The sequence below is a fragment of the Canis lupus genome, chromosome 10 (genome assembly GCF_003254725.2).
Source record: "Canis lupus dingo isolate Sandy chromosome 10, ASM325472v2, whole genome shotgun sequence".
Classification (NCBI taxonomy): domain Eukaryota; kingdom Metazoa; phylum Chordata; class Mammalia; order Carnivora; family Canidae; genus Canis; species Canis lupus.
In genome coordinates, this window is record NC_064252.1 from 59,371,766 (window position 1) to 59,395,720 (window position 23,955).

At 37.2% G+C, this 23,955-nt stretch overlaps 1 protein-coding gene across 3 annotated transcripts in view; it reads left to right on the top strand.

Annotated features, from left to right (window-relative positions):
- VRK2 (VRK serine/threonine kinase 2) overlaps positions 1-23,955 on the top strand; it is a 216,092-nt gene that overhangs the window by 99,913 nt on the left and 92,224 nt on the right. Inside the window, exons 1-3 of one of the 3 annotated variants that reach the window (XM_025467836.3) lie at positions 4,359-4,518; positions 5,484-5,595; positions 5,928-6,068. In XM_025467836.3, coding sequence (XP_025323621.1) covers positions 5,933-6,068 — 136 coding nt within the window. In that variant the 5' untranslated portion in view covers positions 4,359-4,518; positions 5,484-5,595; positions 5,928-5,932. Of the gene's footprint in view, positions 1-4,358; positions 4,519-5,483; positions 5,596-5,927; positions 6,069-15,118; positions 15,199-23,955 lie in introns of those variants that run through there. The other 2 variants (XM_035696513.2, XM_049115552.1) reach the window with 2 other exon arrangements.

Below are 23,955 nucleotides of genomic sequence, written 5' to 3' on the forward strand. Positions count from 1 at the left end.
CATCATGTTCATTCAGAAGACGCTCTTTCACTAGTTCCAAAATTTGTATTTCTATATTCTGTCAGTTTTCATCTTGAAACATACACACAGCAATATGCTCTGAATCATAAAATTCTGCATTAAAACCCAACACTTAAGAAAACCCCACATATTCTCAATACAGGTTTACCTGCACTTCTGTTCCCATTTTTATTTATGACAAATTTATTAACATTTTAAATTCATTGCCACTTGAAACTTTATTTCATCTGTTAGGAAGATTTTGGCTGCAAGAAACAAAAAAAAAATCAATGCTAAGAGGCTTAAGCAATAAGGACATTTAACACTTCACAGAAGAATATGAAAAGTATGGTGGCTTCAGTGTCAGTTGAATGAGTGATTCAATGAAAGTCTCAACAAATCAGGTTCTTCCCGTCATTCTCCTCAGCCATTCTTTTCTTTTAAGTCAATTTCACTGAGGCATAATTTACATATCATAAAATTCATTAATCTTAAGTGTACAGTTAGAGGAGTTTTTACAGATGTATACTCATGTAATCATCATTACAATCAAGAAATTAAACATGTCTGTCATTCCAAAAAGTTCTACTAGCCCCTTTGGAATCAGTCCACCACTTCAAACCAATTCTTGGGAGTTTCAGAGGAATTTTATGATATGTATTCTTTTATGTTTTCTTTCCTTTATACAGCGCTGCGCTTTTGGGATCCATCCAGATTATTGCTTGTGTTAGTAGTTTGTCCCTTTTTATTGCTGAGTGATATTCCATTGTGTAGGAGATATATTATATACCACAATCTGTTTATCCATTTACTTCTGGATGGGAATTTGAGCTGTTTTCAATTTTTGGCTATTACCTAAGAAGCTGCTATAAACATCTACATACAAGTCTTTGTGTAGATATAGGTTTACATTTCTCTTAAATATCTAGGAACATGAATGCTGGGTTGTATGCTAATTATACATTTAATATATTAAGAAACTGACAAATTGCTTTCTGAAGTGGCTGTAGCACTTTGGATCCCCATGAGCGAAGAAAGAGAATGTCTGTTTTTTCATATATCTACCAAAACTTGGTATCTTAACAGGGCTTTTTGAAGATCAAATGTTTTTAATTTTGATGAAATTAATTTATCAAGTTCTTCCTTTAGGCTTTCAGCTTCTTTGGGAACATTCTAATTATATAAACTCAAAGATCACAAAGATTTATCAATTCTAAGACCATAAAGGGTTTCTCCTAGGCCTTCTTCCAAAAGTTTTATAGTTTTAGCTCTTGCATATAGATTTAGGTCCACGATCAATTTTGAGTCAAGTTCTAAATGAGGTGTGAGTTAAGGGTTGGGTTTCTCTTTTCTTCTTCCTTTTCTTTTTGGTTATGTGAGTAAATATCCTAAGCTCACTTGTTGGACATTTTGACATTTGTGGTGTATTTGATTTATAATTTGTACCCCTATGTTCACAAGATGACTGGAGAAATTTTAGACATCACATCAGGAATGGTATCCAGAAGAGAACATTTCTTTATATAAGTATCCAGAAAACTTTTCTTTGCCTCTACCTGTATTTCATATATACATACTGTCTAAACCAATCACTGGGAAAGGAATGGTATCATCATGATTCCTTTTATTCATTTAACAGGAAAATGGTGTGTTTTCTCTATTTGTATCATAGGGACTGGGAATATATTAGTGACTCAAAGAGTAAAAAATGTTGCCTTCCCATGGAACATACAATTTACTGAGGAAGACTATTTGTCTATTTTCTGAATAAAGAAGTTACCTGTATAATATGTTGTTGTACAACACTAAGTACTGAGAGGACAAAAGGAAAGGGGGCTATGAAGTATTGTTGGTAGATTAGAATTTGAGTTGGGTTGGTGAAACAAAAAGGTCTCCCTGAGTTGTCTTTCGAATAAAGACCTGAAGAAAGTGATAGAGTAAGGCCATAGAGATACTCTGACCTTTACAGAATTTGGTAATAGTGGATTTTGGTCATCATAACTTGGTGGAGAGAGACTGCTAGGGAGGCCAGGGATGCTGCTAAATATCCTATCTACGGGAGACAGCCCACCTCTGGACAACCCCCAACACCCAACAAGGAAGCATCTGGTCCAAATGTCAATATTGTCAGGGTTGAAAAACACTGTTTTAAGTCACAGTAAGGATTGGCTTTTATTGAATAACTTGGAATGACACTAAAGTGTTTTTAACAGAGGAAGGATGTAATTTAGGCTTCTAAAAATATCATTTAGCTGTTTGCTAAAGACTGTAGGCATTGAAGGGTAGAAAACAAGACAGCATTTAGAAAGGTACAACAGTTATCCAGGAAACACATGATGGTTTGAACCAGGATGGTGGCAGTAGGGGTGATGAGAAATGATGGATTCTGGATGTAATTTGAAGGTTGAGCTAACAGAATTTGCCACGTACCCCAGACTAAATGTGTGCCCCCACATTCCTATGTTGAAACCTAATCCCCAATCTAATGGTGTGAAGAGATAGGGTCCTGGAGGTGATTAGGTCATAACCTTCCTAGCCTTAAGAACCGTGAGAAATAAATTTCTGTTGTTTTAGAGCCACCAAGTCTATGGTGTTTTGGTTTAGTAGCCTGAACAGACAAAGACACAACGATATCCTCTATATAAGTATGAAGGCAAGAGCCATGTATGACCCCCTCAGGAGTAACCTATTGTGGTTGGTGCTGGAGCTGCATCTTCCCAAAGAAATTAACCTGGGAAAGTGGGTAGACACCTGAATCAATCTGGAATGTGAGAAAAAAAATACCCATATGGATGTTTGGCTAGGCAACCGATAGCTTCTATAATATATATATGTCTTATGGAAATAGGAATGGACATTATTGGATTACTGAAGGACTACCTTAAAAAATGCAATTATTCTACAGGCAGACTACTGAATTTCTTTATAAAGGCTCTTAAATCCATAGCACCAAGTGCTTAAGAAATGTTTTCTGATGTCATCTTTCATTTGGTGGTAGATGTAGGAAGTCCTAAAACCTTATTCCATCAGAGTCACTCAAGGTCTTTGATTTTCCTTTCAGTTTGCATCCCACGTTAATTACTGGCTTCCTACATAGGATGTTGACATATTGTTTAACGATCGTTTTGGGGGCATTTATTTTGTCTACAGTGAAATATTAGAGGCTCACTAGGAGTCTTTGTTATGTGTTAGGAAACCACTTAATTCATTTCTCTCACTTAAGTATCATCACAATTTTATAACTAATAGCCTGCTCAAGGTCCTCTTTGACCAAACTCGACTCAGGCTCTCCAGAACTCCTTTTCAACCGGGGATGGCTTTGGACTCCCATGTTCTCTCTACATTGTCCACTTTTGGTGAGGATCCTGCTAAGGCAGGCCCAAATCTCCCATCTAACCACAACCCTCTGTATCTGAGTTCTCCATCCTCCCCCAGCCCCCAGGCGAGTTCTGATCGCCCTGGCCCGTCTTGTCTTCAGCAAGAATCCGGTTAGCTCAGTGTAGCCAGACTGCTCCCCTCATCTCTGACATTTCCTCAATAATGTTCCATGCCCTGACCCCCCGACCCCCACCCCACCCCTACTTGGCCATAAAGGCCCACTTTGTGCTGTCTTCGGCACTGAATGCAGCTTGCTCCTATTGCAATAGTTTGGAATAAAGTTTTCTTTACCATTTTGACAAGTGTCATTACAATACTTTTTCTTTCACATCCCTTATAACCTAAATAAGAACTACGGTTATTTCCAGTCTGCAAAAAAAGAAAAAAAAAAAAAAGAAAAAAAAAAAGCCGCCTGAATTTCTGTAAAGTGATTACGTTGAGTGAAGGTTATCCCAGCAGTTGCCTGAGAACTGGACCTCGGTGGGCCCCGGGGTCTCCCAGGCTTCGGGCCGCAGTGCGGGTCAGAAAGGGCTCGCGCGCGGGTTTGGAGCCCCAGGTCCCGGGAGAGCGCGGGACCCGAGTCCTCCTGCACCTGCACCGATGCACCGCGGGGACCCGACGGCCCAGCCTGCAGCCCCCGGCGGGCCGCCTCGAGCACCAACGCGGCGCCCTCTCCGCGCAGCCCCCGTCCCCCGGCGCCCGGGCGCGGAGCACGCGGCTGGGGGCGGGCGCGCGGACGTCAGCCGGGCCCTTCCGAGGGCCGGCGCGGGCGGGACCCGCCTCCCCGCGGGATTGGAGGCCCGCGGCCCCGCCCGGCCCCAGGAGCCCGCCCGCCCCGCTTCCCGGGCCCCGGGCGCCGCGCTCTCCGCCCGCCCCGCCGCCCCGCCGCCCCGCCGCCCCGCGAGGAGCCGCCGTCGGAGCGAGCGCCCGACCTCCCGGGCCGCGCAGGCCCCGCTTCCGCGCCTGGTCGCCCGCCGGGTCCTAAGTCCCACCGGCCGCCGTCGGAGCGAGCGCCCGACCTCCCCGGCCGCGCAGGCCCCGCTTCCGCGCCTGGTCGCCCGCCGGGTCCTAAGTCCCGCCATCCGGCGCCCCCTTCGCCTCTCGGCCGCCCCGAGCTCGGGCCGGGTCCGCCTGCAGCCGGTGCGGAGGGAGCTTGGGGCGGGCGGGAGGGGAGGGAGGGGTTGCAGACGCCGGGGGCTCGCGGGGTGGGGGCTGGGCCGCCTTGGGCCCCGCGCCCCGGCCCCGCGCGTGCTCAGGCCTCGGGACCCCCGGGAAGGGACCCGAAGCGGAGGGGCCGCCGCCCGGGGCCGCGCCCAGGAGGTGCAGTTGAGCGGCCCCTTCCAGCTGCGAGTTCCGATGCCCCCGGGCTGTGCTGTGCCCCCGCTGAAAAGTTGTTCTTTGCAGACTTTAGGTTTTCAGTCCGCAAATAGGTATTGGATGTCAGTATGTATAAAGCATCGGGGGGGGGGGGGGGGGCCTCCCCCCCAAACACCCCCCCCCCAAACGCCTTGAGGCCCTGCTGCCCTCTTGGAGGGCCTTGGTTTAAGTGAAGGAGGGAAGCCTCATTAAAGGAACAGAAACTTTGACAAAATTGGGAAGATCATACAGCGAAAACTTTACATGAACTTCCAGCTCGGTAGCATTCAGCCAGTGCTGCTAATTTTTTTTTTTTTTTTTTTTTTTGGAAATTCTTAGAGGATTGCAGTGAACCCTCGCATTTAAATTAGTTTCAGGAAGAGGAGCTGTGTGTGTGTGTGTGTGTGTCCCTATACAGTTTTCTCTTCCAGCCAAAAGTCTTTCATTGTGAAATTACACAAACCTGTGATTACTTATTATTGATTAATTCCCTAAGGCAGGGCAATTTTCACTTTGGTGAGGATGGGGGAGACACAGGGTATGAAGAAACAAGAGTAGAGGGCCGGCCTTGAAGCTGCCTGGTGGCCTCGTGCTCTGAGAAGTCATATGTCCTTGGCAATTCCAGGCTCATTTAACAGATATTTTCCTGAGTACCTCCTCTGTGTCGGTAGTGTGACCTGCTGTGCTTGGTGATGGTCTTTGTTGCCATTGCCCGTGCTTTCCTAATCCAAAGCTGTATTCTCTCCTAGTGGCCAAAGACCTCACCTTTGATGCTTAACATTTCTCAGTGAAAGGAGTATTTGCACGTATATGAAACTTATTTTCTCTTCGTCCTCCGGAATTGCAAACTCATTTCTTAAGGTATGTTTTGCACCGTTAGTAGGTATTCTAGACTCCCCTGAATGAATTTTGGAAAAGTTACGTGAAGTTCAAAAGGTTGGTTGGTTGGTTTTTAGATGCTAGTCTTTTTTAGGCTAGTATTTCGGTATTATAATGTATGTGCAATTCCAGTTTGAATATAACGTGTGGGCTTTCCCAAGTCCGATTGACTTCATAATCCTAATCCTAACCGGTAGGAACCTGGGAAAGTGCCCCATAGAAGATGTTTTGAGAAATGTATTTTAATTGTACTTTTTGTTATTGTTGTTTTTTTTAAAATTTCTAATTGCTTATCTCACTCTTTCTGCCAACAGAAGTGATGCCACCAAGAAGAAATGAGAAATATAGACTTCCTGTTCCACTTCCAGAAGGCAAGGTTCTGGATGATACGGAAGGAAAGCAATGGGTGCTGGGCAAAATGATTGGCTCTGGAGGATTTGGATTGGTATATTTAGGTAAAGTATAACTATAAGTTACTTGGTATTCTTGTATATGTGACTGGAATGTGATTACTTAGTATTTTGAAAATTGAAACTTTGAATTACAATAGAATTCATAAATGCACTTTATTAAGTAAATGAGGCTTGTTAGTGTTTACTAGAATGTCTGGTTTAAGACATCACTGACCCCCTTCGTTGCCGTCCATGTTTTTTTGAATGAATGAGTCCTAGAAGTCCTTTCAGAGCCTAGTTACAAAGCCCATGAAACAAGTGTTAATGTTCTTTTGTTGAGAGTGTGTTTTCCTGGAATCATTGCTTTTTAGCTCAGAAACCAGAACTGTATAAATCCAAACACTGTGAATCTTAATCATTAATATTTAAGGAATACAGGGTTGCGGCCATTTCTTAACTAAGCTTCACTAGAGAATTGAGTCTTAATAACTCAAGGCTTCTGTTGTGTGGAATGAATTAACTTTTGTCCTGTGCATCTAGATGGTACTAGTCATTTGCCATCCTTGATAAATGAGAAAATAGACTCTCAAAATTATTTCTTGTGTTCTGTGGTACAGATAAGGAGCTCTAATTGAGTGTATTTTTATACTAGATTTGAAAGTTTTTAAATTACATTGAATTTAAAAGGATCATTCAGGGCTACCTTAAATCTGTAGTTTAACGATCAGAACTATCCATTACATGACTTGATTTAATGAATAAAATAAGATAAATACTAGTGATTTAAAAAAATTACCCTCAAGGATAAATTCTCCTAAATGGATTGACTCATTACATTTGTTCTTATAGGAGTTTAAGAAGCTGCGAAAAGACCTCCATTGGGGGAATCTTGAATTCCTTATTAAACATTTGAGACAATAGGGAAAGAAAGAGTTTCCCTACTCTTCTAGGTTTGAGAGCTGGGTTTATGAAAGAAACTGACAACAGGAGAAAAGGTGTACATATTTACTAATCTTTAATGTTATGTGCACACAGATATCGCAGAGGAAAAAAGTGAATATCCCAAAAAGCAGTGTGATGTGAGAACTTATACACATAGGGAGTATTGTCTTGGAGAAGGAGAGGGAATGGAGACCACTTAAAGGGCAGTAAATGATCTTTAGGAAAGATGAATGGGCCTTTAGGAGAATAGATGGGGGATATGATAGTTTGTGACAAAGTTTGGCAACTTCTAATCTCTTGTGATAAGAATTAGTTTTTTCCGGTTGATGAAACTTCCCTGAAGGGAATTTATAACAGTTGAGTCTTTTTTGGAGAATCTGTCTTTATGCAAATAAAGGGAGTTTGGAGAAAGCCTCTCCCTGCATTTATTCCTTTTCAGGTGCTAGCAGCCCAAGATAATCCTTAATGCTGAAGAGGCATATTTTAGAAATTAGGCATATTTCGCCACCCTTCACCAACATGTTTCATAGATCACAATGGATAAAGCTCCTTTTCTGAGAAAGTTGTCATTTTGAGCGAATGAATGAAATTCAGTTAAAAAATAATTCATTATTAATCATCTCAGTGTCTAATCAAATTGGAAAGATAAGACCAACACACACAAAAATGTATGGATTAGAGAACAGTTTTCTCATCGAAAGAGTTTGAACTTGGGTGTCTGGGTGGCTCAGTTAAGCATCTGCCTTTGGCTTAGGACATGATCTCAGTGTCCTGGGATTGAGCCCCACATTGGGCTCCCAGGGAGCTGCCTTCTCCCTCTCCCTCTTCTCTGTTGCTCCCCCTGCGTGCGCTCTCTCTCTCTCTCTTTCTGTCAAATAAATAAAGTATTTTAAAAGATTCAAAAAAAGTTTGAACTTGCTTGAAAAGTGCTATAATGAGAATGACAAGCAGCATTGTTCAATAGAAATGTAATGCAAGCCACTTATGTAATTTAAAATTTTCTAAGAGCCACATTAAAAAAAGTAAAAAGGTGAAATTTATTTCAGTGATATATATTATTTAATCCATTATACCTAAAATGTTATTATTCCAACATGTTATCAATATTTTTTAAAAAAGGAATTGTTTTTAGTTACAGTCTTTAGAATCCAGAATGTATCTAGTCCCATTTTAAGAGCTAAATCTCTGTGTATAGCTAGTGGCTACCATATTGGACGGTATAGGTAAATACTCTAAGAGTATACTTAGAGTCCACAGAGAGTAGAATCCCCATAAAATAAGTGTTGACTGAGACTTTGAATTAGTGAATTCTCTTGTATAGCAAAGAGCTAAGATCTCTAGTAGACAGTCTTGACTCAAAGCCAGGGATAAGGAGTTGAATAAATTTTTGTTGTTTCTGAGCAATAGCTTTGGATCCCATAGCTTATTATACTTTTAGATTTCTAATATTTGAATTATTTGAATAATTTCAAAGAAATACGGAAAAGCATTGATTGTAATGATCTTATCCATTTTCTTTTTTAAAAATGTAAATATATGAAATGTTAATGTGTATTTAAATTTAAGTGCATTTCAAAAATTAAGTGTAGGTCTATACACACACACACACACACACACACATATATTCACTACTTGTGTGGTTCTTGTTTTGAAAAAGAAATTTGCTCAGGCATGTGATTTATTTGTCCCTGTTTTTAAAAGGTCTGTGCTTCTTTTGCTCTAAGTATGTGTCAGTTATTTTTTACTTATTTTTTCTCATTATCAAAATAATATTTATTTTACAGTTTTTTAAAAGATTTATTAATTTATTTTAGAGAAGATAGCATGAGCAGGAGGGGTAGAGGGAGAGGGAGAGAGAATCTCAGGCAGACTCCACACTGAGTGTGGAGCCTGACATGGGCTGGATCTCACAACCCTAAGATGACAACCTGAGTGGGAACCAAGAGCCTTATACTTAACCAACTGCGCCACCCAGATGCCCCTATTTTACAATTTTTAAGGTTCCATATATTATGCTGTATCCTCTACTATCTTATCTGAATGTTAGAACCTGGATCCTGGGAGTATTAGCAAGTGCCCACCACTGGGGAAACATTTTGAAGAAATATTTAGCTATTTTGAGGAAGAGGCTCCATACTTCAGAATGCATAATAAAGTTGTGTATATCAAATGCCGTCATTGTTCCATCCAGACTGGCACTTGTGTATCATAGGATCAGCTCTTTAATGAGATGCCATCAGAAATCACCTCATTCAACTTAGTTTTTATAGATGTATTTTCAAAGCCATCTAAGCAAATTCATATGAAATTATATAGTTTTGCAATTTACTATGTTTCTTATATATAAGTGAAGAAATTGAGGTTTTCCCTAACAACACCTGTGTGTCCAGCTACCTTCTTTCCAGGTGTTCTTCTTTCCAAATAGAGTTTCAGCAGACATTCCCTCGGAGTTTGTTGCCTGAGGCTGACAAGAAACTAGCCCATGTGTCTGTGTCTAACTCATTGTGCGTGTCCAGTTGTCCTTTAGCTTTGAGATCAGTAGCCAAGGCCTTTCAGTAATCATCAGTTGAGAGTGAAGGGGAAGAGACAGAGAATTTTGGTATTTACTCTTGACTTGGAGAAATAATGTGCCTCTAGCATTAATAGAAATAGTTATAAGAGGGAAAAAGAAGAGTCTGAATACAAGAACATAGACAGGGTTCTTCTTTGTATATGAAAAGAAGGAGGGCAGAGGAAGAAAGGAAGCTGGTTCAAGGGGTGGGAACATTTGCTCTCATTTTAGTATCAAATAATTGTAAAAGTTTCTAAAATTCCAGGGAAGGAGAGAGAACTCAGAATCTGAATTCTGTTTTACTGCTAGGTACAACACAGAAGCAAGCAAACGAAGGGAGAATTGAATAAATAAGGGTATGGGTTTTGGTGTTAGGCAAATCTGGATTGAATCCTGACTCAGGACATTTAGAAACTGAATGACTTGCACCTAGTCACAAGGCTTTGTTCCTGTTCTGTATGACTGAGATAGTAATAATTGTGGGAATTAAATGAAGTAATGTTTTTAAAGAACTTGGAGCTTAATAGGCACTTAAATGTAATTAATTAATTTATTTAGAAACTCCTATGCTCCTTGATCAGCTGAATCCCAGGTTCAGTGTCTGGAGCCACAGGAGATTAAGATGTTGCAAAGACATCCATTGGAGGGATTTTCCATTTATCCTGCCCTACGTAGATTGTGATAAATTTAGCTGCCGATGTCATAAAACTAAGAATATAGAGAATACCATTGAAAGACTATGACATTTTACTTACTGATCTAAATATTTTTACCAGTAAAATTTATGATAGTAGCCATGATGACATAGTAACAATTTCTTATTTGAGTTGTATCTCATGTACTTCAGATATGGAAGATACTGGGTTTCAGAAATTTGTCAAAAAAAATCCAGAAAAAAGTTATACATAATAAAGTTAAACTGAATTCCTTTGAAGGCTTATATGAGTAAAAACAGAAATGATTTATCTGTAGAAGTTTTAGTTTTTTGATGTCAGTCATAGCCAGATGACCATTTAGCTTCTTTGGAGTATCAAGCACAGAGTAGATGCTAACAGTCATTTGCCTGAGAGATTGAGAGTGAGGTTAGGATATTCAACCTACACAAGCCAGTTGTCTTTATTCCCTTCCATAATTACAGATGTAACCCCTAATTCTGGCTTGTAATTTTGTAGAGGTACAATCTTAGTCACAAGAAAAACTGAGACGATTATCATGACATCTTCTGTGTATGCTTTATTGCCATAAATCAATGGCATTCTTTTTTTTATAAAAAAAACCACATTTTTAAAACTAAAATTAAACTCTTAAGATCAAATCTCTTATCCATGGATAAATGTGTAGACTTCATCTAGGTGATGGTCTAACATGTTTTGGGTTGTGTTTTCAGATTAGCATATTTTGCTTTGAGACATAGAAGAAATCTTTTTTGGAGGGAAATGAGAAACAGGTAGCTTAAGTAGGATCTTTAGATATTACCAAAGTTTAACTCACTTATTGACAAAGAAACAGACTTCGATTTTTGAAGAAATAGAAAAGACTATTTATGCATATATAGTTTTTACTTACTTTACTTTTTTGCCCACAATAATGGATTCCTTGTTAAGTTATGTAGAATAATGTTCAGAAGAACCCAAGGATAATGCAACTAGAGTGGAATTATTGGAACACTTATTGCTTTATTTTACATACATCGCTATTTTTATTTTGACAATGTCTTATAGAATAGGCTTTGGAATAAGCAATTAGTTTTATCTGATGCTATGCAACATTATGGTGCCATGAAGATGGTAACTAGAAAATTTTGCAAACCATACCATGAGGGTGAAAAGAAGAAGAAAATAAACATGAAATAGGGGAAACTTGTACTGGAAACTCTAGTGTGTATGATAAAGTAGATCCCAGGTGAAGGTGAGGAAAGAGAGAACTCCCAGGAAGGAATCACTTGGGATTTTGTAAATTTAATGTGCTTGTTAGACTTATTCACAAGAAATAAAAGTCTGTAGGAGATGTGTTTTCATTTTGTATTTTGCTGTCCAGAGGCTATTAATTTTGAGTTTTTAGAGAAAGAGGCGTATGCATGTGCCTATCAGTTAGGAGATCTAAATATTTACAGAAGGGTTCTTTGTTTAAAAAGAGAGAGTTCTTCTAAGGCTTAGCTTTTCCTTGTCTTTTTCATTTTGTTAAGTGTCTGATCTTCTTTTTAACATATATTATGGTTCTTCATTTTCAACTTACTGTCAAAGTCTCTTGCCTTCAGGGAGGACTTACAAACTGCCGTATTCCTCCTTGATTTATATATTATGTTTCTTCTACTGCACCTATTACTATCTTGTAACTGTTTATAGTGGTCAAGGTTTTAAAATTTGAAACCTATTGCTATAGGGAAATTTCTTCTTCATGAAATGAACTCACCTCTGTTGCCATACAATAAAAGATTTCTCAGCTTTTGAGAGCTTCTGGCTTCCTTATGAAATATGGATAGACTTTGCTTCTGAAATGTTTTGGGTTTTTTTTCTTTCGATATGGGAGAAGAAGAATAAATAGTAGATATGGTCTTTCTAAAAAGTGCTTACGTACTTGGTTTTGCGATTAGTGCTTCTTCAGAATGTTTGTCCCTTATAACTCCAATAGATGGACTGAGTATACTATACGATACTCTACATGAAAGAGTATTTTAGGAGAAAAGGCAGAAAACTCAGCAATTATTTCAAGACAACTGTCAGAGATTTCCACTGTTCCTTTTAAAAGGATGGACTTCAATTTGTTAGACTTTTCTTTAGTGTCTCCAATCAAGTAATACTTGAGGAAAATGCTTCTGTAGAAAGACATCCATTGAAGGCCAGAAACATCTACAGATGCAATGTGATCCCAAGCAATGAAGCATGTGGCCCTTCATTGGCATTATATGATAACAGGAGGATCTTCTGGCAGAAGAGCTGACTTTTGCTGCGTTCTGCATGCTGCCCCTCCAAACCCATCTTTGATTGGCACCTATGCCCTATTGAAACTGGCATCACACCTTCTGAATGGGCACAGTGCCAGGCTAGCAGATGGGTATGGGCAAAAGCATGCCAGAAACCCAGTATGTGCATCAAGTTTAAGTATTAGGGGCCCAAACTCTCATCCAGGGATATAAAAACTGCAGTCTGTTGAGAGCTTTTTGTGCTTAAGGTTAAAGGACATGCCATTTCTACTCCAGCTCAGAGGTTGATTAATTTTGAAAGTCAAACAGGAGCTCCCGTGGCTGTGTCAGGCAAAATTCTATCTTTGGTGAATGAGAATTACTACTTCATGTAGGGAAGAGAAAGTATTGTAATGAAGTTTCCAATGAGAGTTTCTCTCCTGCAAGTGCCTCCAGCACTTAAGCAGCATGCATTCAGTGGAGATGAATATTTCTATTCTCCAGCAGAGCCAGGTGCAATCAAAGCCAGATCTTCAACCTGCTGCAGTAAAGAACCCTAAATTTAGAAAGGGCAGGCAAAGTTTGGAAGAACTCCTTGGTGGCAGCTCTCACCATGAGCTGATGAAGCTTCACGAAAGTGTATAAAAGAGATGAAGGAAAGAGTCCAAACAAAAAACCCTTCAGAACACTTCAGCCTGAAAACTGAAAGACCTTTAGCAAACCAAAGGAAAAAGTTTAGCCCTTTATCTTCCATGCAGAAATTCTTCTGAATTTTATATCAATAAAAACTTAGTTTACCAAAATGTTAGAATCAACTTAATGCATAAGTAACAAAGTTTTCTATTCTAACATTTATTTCATTGCATGTCTATCATGTATATAAACTTCACTTCTTGAATAATGGATTTTGCATAAAATTGAGTTCTAAATATCATATTCCTTATGATCGTCTCACACCAACTACAGAACTGGGCAAAAAAATGGGGGGGGGGCATCATTCCTTGTGATCACTTTAATCATATCCCCTACATGCTCTTAAATTTACAGAAATGCCTATAAGGCCAGCTGTGGCCAAGAGAAGCTTTTCCTAATCGCCTTATAGCCATTGCTTTTTCTTTTCCACTGTGTAAACTTTATCTATGGAACAGATTCCATGAGACCGTTGTGAATACTTCAACGTATTCAAAACATATAACTGCCACAAATTAAACTACTAAAACTAAAGCTGGTGCATTGTAACTGCCAAGTAAAGCTGGCACGTCCCTCTGTCAGACTGCGGGAGAGTATGCCATACAGTCCTCAGAAAACACAATTCATCCAGAAGCACTCTTGTCACTTGCTCTGATATTAAAACAGAGAAAGTGACATTAATTAAAGAAGTGACATGAGCCAACAAAGGCAATGAAATTCTAAGCTTTGGCTCATGTGCAGACCTTATTCCAACTTCCTCTGCTTAGGTATTGTGGCCATTTCTGGAGTAGTGTGGCTACTCTCATCTCCCCATTCTGAAACATCATTTGCAAGCAACTAAAATTTTATATCCAAGGCTGGACTAGCCAATTGGTGCACTGGTAGTTATTGCAGGGTTTCCCAGAATAGTAGTGTGATGGCATGTGATGCATTTACCGTACTTGGTAACTGCATGAGAAGAACAACCAGAGGCAGAGGAGAGCTGGTCTAATGAAAAGGCAAGCAGCAGCTATGCAGAGCAGAGTACCTAGATTTGATAGTCTGGGAGTGGGGGGAGTCTGGTGCTAGGATGGGTTATGAAAACAAATGGTGGCTGGTGGCCCTTAGGAAAATTCTAGCACGCTGAAGAAGCGAGCCACAACTTTCTTTGTTTCCATGGTGTGTTCTTTCACTGCGCTTCTCTCGTGGTTTCATAGGATTACTATTTGTGTACTCTTGTATTCACCACACCCCCCTGCCCAACACTAGATTATAACCTCCTTGCAGGCCATCTTTTAGAGTGCTAAAGCAAGGCCATGCATTCGATAGTTTTCCAAAAATGATTGGTTAAATTAACTCTAGAAGTAAGTAGTGTGTCATGGAAAAAATTTTTCCCCCACAGCTAGGTTATCTGAGATGACATTTTGTGCTGTATATACTATGACATGGAGTATGTGTGTGAGGCCCTGTACTTTCAGATTTAGAGACATTATTTTGTAAATTTTGGGGGGAGAAGAGTATCTGTTCATTTTCTTTTCAAGTATATTTTTAAAATATGAGAAGCCATGTACTGCATCCATAGGTTATAGGATTTACTGGGAAAAGTCTGCTTTGCTGATGCATAGTGCCAGGTGCTAAAAAATAGGCTTTATATTGAAGACCTAACTGTTTTGTATCTAGAACAAAACAATTCTGAGTAGCACTTACCTGAACTCATTCAGAAGCACCTAATAGCAGACGTAACAGCAAGTATAAACTTTTGTGGAGGAGATGGATGTATGTTGTTTGTTGTTAAATGAATTGATTTGTAGGCATGTGACATGCATAAAAAATCTGCTTTTCAAAGAATGTAAACACAACTTTAACAGAAAATAAATTATTGGAATTTCTTTTAATTCAAGTGAATGAAAGGTTTGATTAAGAGTTTTGTACATAGTCAGAAGCTTTTGTTATAGTTTCTGGGTGTAGGTATTTTATATTTGAGATCAGGAATTTTCTGCCTGTGTAATTAGTCATGAGGTTTAATGTACATTTTTCATATCAGGCAGACAATGGCTTCAAAGAGACAGCAATGCTGCAAAGGAGCAAGAAAAGAAGGCCAAAGTTGACACACACAGAGGCAAAACAGTGTAAGAAAAATCAACACGTTTTGCAAAATCAATCATTGAAAATGTGTCAGTGTTCAGGAGACTGTCTTTAATTTGCAATCCAAGTGAAAAAGAGTATTTAAATATGAGAGGCAGTATTATTGAGCCCAGCATGCCTGCTACCACTTGTTTGACTAGCTCAGAATAGAACACTGAGAGGCAAGGGCTCAAAGTTAAATGAACATTTATACATTTTAAAATCAAATGAAAGATTCAGAGTATATTCATGAATTAAATTTTTTTTTTCAGAACCCTAAATTTAATCAGCTGGAATTACTTTTAAAGTGTCATTCTATTTAACTTTTGGGAATGATGAATTTGCCTTCTAATAGGGATGCTGTATTTTATCATGAAGATGAAACAAACTGTCTTTTGTTAATTATTCCCCAGAGACACTGGCCATTTTTCTCATCTACGCTCAATGTGGAGTAAAAGCAGCTTTCCCCAAATTTATTTCAAGCAAGAGCAATTGGGAGCTACAACATGTATGAAAGAGGCTCATGGAGAGCATAGCTTCCATTGTAGGTGTTCCGAGTGCCACCTAATGAAATTCTTAGAGGGAATGTTACCAAAGCCTCACTCAGGAGGCTGTGAACATAGAACATAGAAAAGTAGAAAAGAATGAAAGCGCAAATCTACAGTAAAGAGTAGCAAATGAGTCATAATGTGTCTGTGGCATCTGAGAACTACTACGGATAGTTCTTGAAATCTTTTTTAGGAAATCATTATCAACATCAACTACTACTGAAATCTTTCACTTAGTGCGTGCCAAGCTCTGTGTTAAATGCTCTACATGCATTATTTCATTTCATTCTCCCAATAAACTAATAAGGAAAATACAGAGGCTTAAGGAGGTTAAGTAATTAACTTGCATGCCACAGTTTTCATAATTGTCTCCATCTACATTTGAACTCAGGTCTCTTTGCTCTACTGATTGATGTCCTTTGTCACAGAACACTTTGAATTTATTGCTAGCCAGAGAAAATAGTTGCAAGTGACATGCTTTTGACATGCTCATTTCTAAAATAACCGTGAAATATCTAATTGATAGTATTGGCAGCTAATTTAAGAAATCTGTTAGTGATGATGCTGATAATGGTGTCATTTTCATTCAGATTGACAACTTGAGGTGTAGAGCATCAGTGATATGTTTTTAATATTAAGTTCACAAAATCTGTGGAAGAACATCTGATATTTATAGTAAATCTAATGCTAAGAACTGGAAAAATACATTAAAAATGTACTATACTTAGGTCAAACAATATTTTTGTGAAAAAAAAGTGAGACTAGTCAACCAGTAGTGCATACAAATTAATAAGAAAGATTTGGATAGATTTTTTTACTTTTTGAAAAATGAGTGATTTTATGCATTTGTTTTGAGTCTGATAAGCAGCAGGAAGATCAAAAGAAGTCTCTAAATCCCTATGATACCATTTTAATAAGCACCATGTAAAAATAGATCTTTTAGCAAATACTAGATTATTTGTGACCATCATTTCTTTTTCATTGGGTAGTAAAGATACACTGTTGAGAAAACTAGGTCTTTTAAGAGTATCACAAAAGAAAACAATATTTAGATAAGTGGAGTCTTGATAAAGAATAGGTTTTTGTATAGGATTTGTTCAGATACCAAAATATTTAATTTGGGATAAAAGTATAATCTTTGGAAAATTATTCAATTCCTTCAAGATGTTATTATATAAGAGTGATTTATTACAAATCTATAAATTAATTTATAAAAAAATCATAACATTTTCATGCAGAGCCATACTATTAAGTGTTTTTAGTGGAAAAGAGATATTTAATAGGTATTGCAATGCTAGTTTTTATGCTAGAATCCTTTTTTCTTTGGAGTATATACATAGGAAGGGGAAGAATGAACAAAATATAATACTACATTAAAATATTTGTTTTTGAGCACTTATGGTAGTATGGGGTTATTAATTTCAGTTTCTTGAAAATGTGAGGAAAAGCTGTTCATGATACTTGATCTTGTTTCTATTAAAAGATCACATGTTCCAATTCTAGCATAGATATCCAGTGTCAAATGTGAGTATTCCAGTTGAGAATGGTATTAGTTATGTAAACCTTCCATCCTACAAAGTGTTAGGAGGAGTAAGACCCATTTAAAAAATCCCCACATGATACATTTCAAGAAAAGTGAGAAGAGGGATCCCTGGGTGGCGCAGCGGTTTAGCGCCTGCCTTTGGCCCAGGGCGTGATCCTGGAGACCCGGGATCGAATCCCACGTCGGACTCCCTGCATGGAGCCTGCTTCTCCCTCTGCCTGTGTCTCTGCCTCTCTCTCTCTCTCTCTGTGTGACTATCATAAATAAAATTAAAAAAAAAAAAGTGAGAAGAAAGCAAAAGAAAGTTGTATGTCTAATGGGCAAATGTTGTCATGTGATGAAAAGGGGAAGCAAAAAATTGTGTAGACTCTCTAATATCAGAATTTCTACTCCAGCAGAAAGCTGTTGAATAAGTATAACTGTTCAGAAATTTAGTGTAACACATATTGAATGCATTATGGAATATTTGTAAAAAGAGAGGTTTTTATTGGGAGAAGGGACATTTAAGTCCTTTCTGATCCTGAAATTCTGTGAGATCCTAAAAGGTTGTGAGAAATCCTGAAACATTGGTAGAGGCTTTCCAGAAAGAATTGACTCAAGTGAGTAAAAATTAGCTGTACTGTTAATGAACAAGCAAAGCGAATCTGCATCAGAGAAAAATGACCTGAAGAAAAAATAATAGCAATGGTATGTCTCTATGTAATACATCTTTGGATGATAAGATTATCATATGAAAAGGTAAAGAACTGCAAAATAGGGGATCCCTGGGTGGCTCAGCAGTTTGGCACCTGCCTTTGGCCCAGGGCAGGATCCTGGAGTCCCGGGATGGAGTCTCGCATCGGGCTCCCGGCATGGAGCCTGCTTCTCCCTCCTCCTGTGTCTATGCCTCTCTCTCTCTCTGTGTGTCTATCGTGAATAAATAAATAAATAAATAAATAAATAAATAAATAAATAAGTAAGTAAGTAAGTAAATAAATCAATCTAAAAAAAAAAGAATTGCAAAATAGAGACCATCATTAAAGAGAAAAAGATTTCCCTTATTTGAAACCCTAATTTCAGCATGAATATTAGAAAGTGTTTCAAAAAGTGAGGGGGGACTAAAGTTCTTACCTAGTAGATTTTAAGCAGAATACAAAATTTCCAATAGCATTTTAGGAAGGGAGGGCAAGAACTATGTTAGCTCGTAATTCATAGGCTGAGAATACAGAGACCTAATGATAGCTAAGAGAAATGTGGCTATCATTCCAGTGTACCATCTGGCCAAGTTAAGTGTCTCTTAAGAAAGGAGGGAACATTTGAAGTCTTAGGAAATCTGAAATCATTTAATAGCAGATAACCACAAAGATAAAGTACACTTGAAAATATATAATTGAAAGAGATTTACAAAAGGTAAATGAATTAAACTATTAGAACATATGATGTAAAGTACAACGGTTTTAGTAAAACCTGTTATGAACATAGAGTTTTATAATGCAATCCATATTTCCAAAGTGGATGAATAAACTGTGGTTAGGAATCATGGAGTTAAAAGTTAAACCAAAAAAAGGTGAAATTACCTATCAGTCCTTCAAACAAGCTCAAATGTATTTAGTGACTAATAATGAAAATACCTAAACTAGTGTGTATCAATGTTAGGTGTTTGAGAAACAGGTAAATGGATTGAAAAATAGTCTACCATAAAATGAAGTAAAATAGGAGATATGTGCCACCACCAGTAAGGAATTGGCAAAGGAGCACAGAGGAATAATAATAATATAAATTTACAGAGTGCTGGATTAAGTACAGTTGCCAATTACTATGTTAGATAAAAACACTCTGAAATCCTTTATGGAATATCATCGCCAGAAATCCCTTATTAGTTGTCAAAAGAGAAATACTTTAAAAAAAAAAGATTTTATTTATTTTTTTGAGAGAGAGACAGGGAGCGAGCAAGCAAGCACGGGGAAGGGTAGAGGGGGAGGGAAAGGGAGAGGGAGAGAATCTCCAGCAGAATCCATGGTGGGCGCAGAGCCTGACTTGTGGCTCTCGATTTCCCAAACCTGAGACCCTGACCAGAGAGGAAACCGAGAGTCAGCTTAATAGACTGGAGCCACCCAGGCACCATGCCTGGAAAAAGAAGTACTTTAAACAATAAAATATACCTTAAAAGATCAAGGTTTTTCATGCACCTGTAAATAGAGAGTAACATAAGCGGAGGTTTTTTTTTTTTTTTTTGGTTATTATATTTGATGGTAAAATCATTAAAAAATGCTAAACAAGGATGTTATAGAATGGCAGAAATTTAACAAAGGCAAGTGAAAATGTCATGATAGAATTTAATATGACCAGAATGCTACTTTTTTATGCTTAAAAAAAGAGAAGAGAAAGTCTAGCAGATGGTAAGAAATCATTGCAAATGTAGTCATGACCAAATTCACAAACCAATTCAGAAGGTGACAAATCAGTTACAGTAGGTCCTCATAGTTGTTTCTGCTGGACCCTGGTACACCAGTGAAATGAGTAGAGGCTCTGGTCCCTCCACTTGTGTTTCAACCTGAGCATTTCTGCTTTGATCTGTGTATCAGGCTTTTGAGGATCATTCTACCACTAAAAGAGTTTGAAGATAAATAATTGTGCTATAATATTTAATAAGCTGGAAAGTTGAATATGTAACTAATAAATAATTTATATTTAGAAGTGATTTAATAGCTTTAAGAAGAAAACAAGATTTTTTACCAACTATACAGGAACTCACTTTAAAAATTAAGTGTGTGGTGATCTAGTACATATTTTAAAAGATGGAATTCTTGTATGTCATAGTCTTGGGATTCATGTTGGAAATAAATGTGAGGATCAACCTGCTTGTTCTGTTTCGATCTTCTCACTGGCATTCTGTCTCCAGTTCCTACGTATTCAAACTGTGTTTATTTGAAGTCCACCTTCCATTTGCAGCCTACTGTTGTTATCCTTTTTGTATTTTCTTCGAGTTACACATTGTATATTTGTTTTCAAAATCATTTTTCCTCTCTTTTTGGACATTAGGAATTTTTTACTTCATATACAATTATATATTGCATCTTTCTAATATTATTTTAAAATCAACATAGAGAAAATTTGAAAAAAATGTTTGTATGTATATATCTCTATGGATTTTACCAACCACAACAGTTAGGGTACAGAACAGGTTCATCATCCCTAAAATCTTCCTCATACTATACTGTGTAGTTACACCCTTTAGCTCTAACCAGTGGCAACCAATGATCTTTTCTCTGTCACTTCAATTTTGTCTTTTTAAAAATGTACAGAATTCCTGCCAGTGGGATCATACAGTATGTAAGCTTTTGAGATTGGGTTTTTTTTTACTTGGTGTAGTTCATCCAAGTTGTGCGTATATGCAGTTCATTTCTTTTTATTGCTAAATTGTATTGTACAGGTGTCCCATGGTTTGTTCCGCCATTGAAAGACATTTGGAAAATGTGATTCCTTCAACTTTGTTCTTTTTCAAAATCATTTTCTCTCTTTTAGTTCCTGTCTTTCTATATACATTTTTAAATGAATTTACCTGTGTTTATTAAACAAAACATAAAACTTTGCTGAGGTTTTGGTTGACACTGAGTTAAATCCATAGACAAATTTGGAGAAAATTGACATTTTTACTATGTGGAGTCTTTCAATACAGTATGTTTCTCCATTTCTTTAGATCTTTGATTTCTTTCATCAGCATTTTATAATTTTTATCATAATTGGTCCTGTACATGGTCCTGTTGGGTATATGTGAAAGTTATGTTTTTCTTTCTGCATTTTTGGTGCTATTGAAAGTGGCATTTTTTTTTGTAATTTTGGTTTCCAATTGTACACTATTAATATATAGATATACAATTGATTTTTGCATATTGACCTTATCTCCTGGTAAATTTATTTATTCTAGGAAAATTTTTTTTTGCGGGTTTTTTTGGGGTTTTCTGTGTGGATAACCATGTCTTCTGCAAGTAAGGACCACTTATGTATTCCTTTCCAATCTATATGTCTTTTATTTATTTTACTTATTGCACTGGCCATGACTTCTGGTACGTTATTGAATAGGAATGGTGATAATGATAATCCTTGACTTGTTCCTGATTTGGGGGAGAAAGTATTCAGCCTCTCATCATGTAGTATGATGTTACTATAGGGTTTTTTGTAGGTAGTCTTTATGGAGGATCCTAGCTCTCCACTAGTATACTGAAAGTTTTTTTTTTTTTAAATTATGAATGGGTATTAAATTTTTCAAATGCTTTTCTGTATCAATTATTATGATTGTGTGGTTTTTCTGATTCAGACTTCATATGGAGGATAGCAGTAGTTTCTCTTTCTTTCTTTCTTTTTTTTTTTTGTGTGTGTGGGTATCATGAGGGCTACTGGTCTGTAGTTTTTCTTTTTCCTACTGATTTTGTCTGCTTTTGATTTTAAGGTGATGCTGGCTTCATAAAATGAGCAGTGAATTAATTATCCCTTCCTTTTCTGCCCTCTGGAAGTGAATATGTGGAGTTGGTATTATTCCTTTTTTAAATGTTTTTGTAGAATTCTGCAGTGAAGTCATTGGACTTATAGATACTTTTTTTCAGAAAAAAAATTTTTAACTTGATTTTACTTTCATTAGTAGTTTTAGGACTAATTTGGTTGTTTCCTCTTAGGTAACTTTTGGTAGTTTGTGGTTTTTAGGGAATAGCTTCATTGAATCTAAATTGTGAAATTTATATATGTAGAATTGTTCATAATTATACTTTTAATGTCAACAGCTTCTATAGTGATGCTCCCTCTTTCATCCCCAATATAATTTTTATCTTTTCTCTGTTGTCAGTCATGATATGGGTTTATCAATTTTACTGAACATTTCCAAGAACTAGCCCTTGGTTTCATTGATTGACTCTGTTGTTCTTCTATATCAATTACATTGATTTCTATTTTTTCTTTATTATTATCTTCCATTTGCTTTGGATTTAGTTTGCTCTTTTCCTGTTTTTTTTTAGGTAGAAACTTATTTGAACCTGTCTTCTTTGTAACATATGTATTTCATGATACAGTTTCTTTCTAAGCCCTTCTTTGGTGGCATCCTGACATTCTGGTATGTTGTAGTTATCTTATATATTACCACTTTATTCATTGAAAATCCTCCAGGCCGTGTTATAAGCTTTACTTCAACTATAAAATATGTTTTAACTGAAGAGAAACATTAATCCATTAAATTTCCCCAAATATTTACCATTTTTTATCTTCCTTTATTTCTAATAGTGCACATTTCCTTGTACATTTTTCTTTTTTCTGAGTATCTTCCTCTAGCAAATCTTTCATAGCAGGTCTGCTGACTATGAATTCTTTTAGTTTTTCTTCACTAGAGAATGTTTTATTTTGCCTTAATTCCTGAAGAAATTTTTGGTGGATATTGGATTGACAGCTTTTTTTTCTTCAGTATTTCAAACATGTTGGGACGCTTCCCTCTGTTCTTCATGGTTTCTGATGAAAAATCAGAAAAGTCATTAGAGGCATGTTGTTTTTGTTTATAATTAATTAATTTTATTAATATATTGTTAATTAATATATTGTTTTACTCTGGCTCCTTTCAATATTTTTCTTTGTTTTTAGCTTTCAGCCATTTGATTAGATATATTTGGGCATTGATATCTTTAGGTTTATCCTGTTAGGGATTCCCTGCACTGTTGGTTTTTGTGTATATTAAACTTGGGTTGTGTCAGACATTAATCCATCAAATATTTTTTCAACACCACACTCTTCTTTACATCCAAGACTCCAGCACCATGAGTATTAAAATGTTTTGTTATTGCCTACAGGTTCCTGATGCTCTGTACAGTTTTTCTGTATTTTATTCTGCTGTTTTACATTTTGGATAAATTTCTGTTGGTTTGTCATCAAATTCAGTGTGTCATTTGCATGTCATCTCCATAATCCTATTGACCTCACTCATGAATTTTTTTCTTTTAATTTTTGGTCATTGTATCTTTCAATTCCAAAAGAGCCATTTGATTTTTCTTTGTATCTTCTATGTTTTTACTGCATTGGTCTGTTTCCATCTGTGCCAAATGGGTTTGCCTTTACTTGATGGAGCATTTTTGTAATAGCTGCTTTAGGTTCTTTGTCTAATAGTTCCAGTATCTGTGTATAATTTTGGCATTGTTGACTTGAATCAGTGTGGTACATTTGTTAACTAAAGGTCCATAGTTTACATTAATATTCACTTTTACAGTTTTATGGGTTTTGACAAATGCATGTCACATATCTACTATTACAGTATCAGAAAGAGTAGTTTCACTGTCTTGAATTTCCCCCCGTGTTACACCTATTTATCCTTCTTCCCCCTACCCCAAACCCCTAAAAACCACTGGTTTTCTTACTGTTTATATAGCTTTATCCTTTTCAGAAAGATATAAAGTTGGAATTGTACTTTATTTAGCCATTTCAAATTGGCTTCTTTCACTAAGCAATACCCATCTAAGTTATCTCTATATCTTTTTTATGGCTTAGTTCCATGTTTCTATTTATTGCTGATAATATGTCTTTGTGTGGATATATTACAGATTGCTTATCCATTCACCTGCTAAAGGGTATCTAGGTTGTTTCCTGTTTTTGGCAATTATGAATAAAGCTGATATAAGCCCTTGTGTGTAGGTTACTGTGTAGATATAGTTTGCAACTCC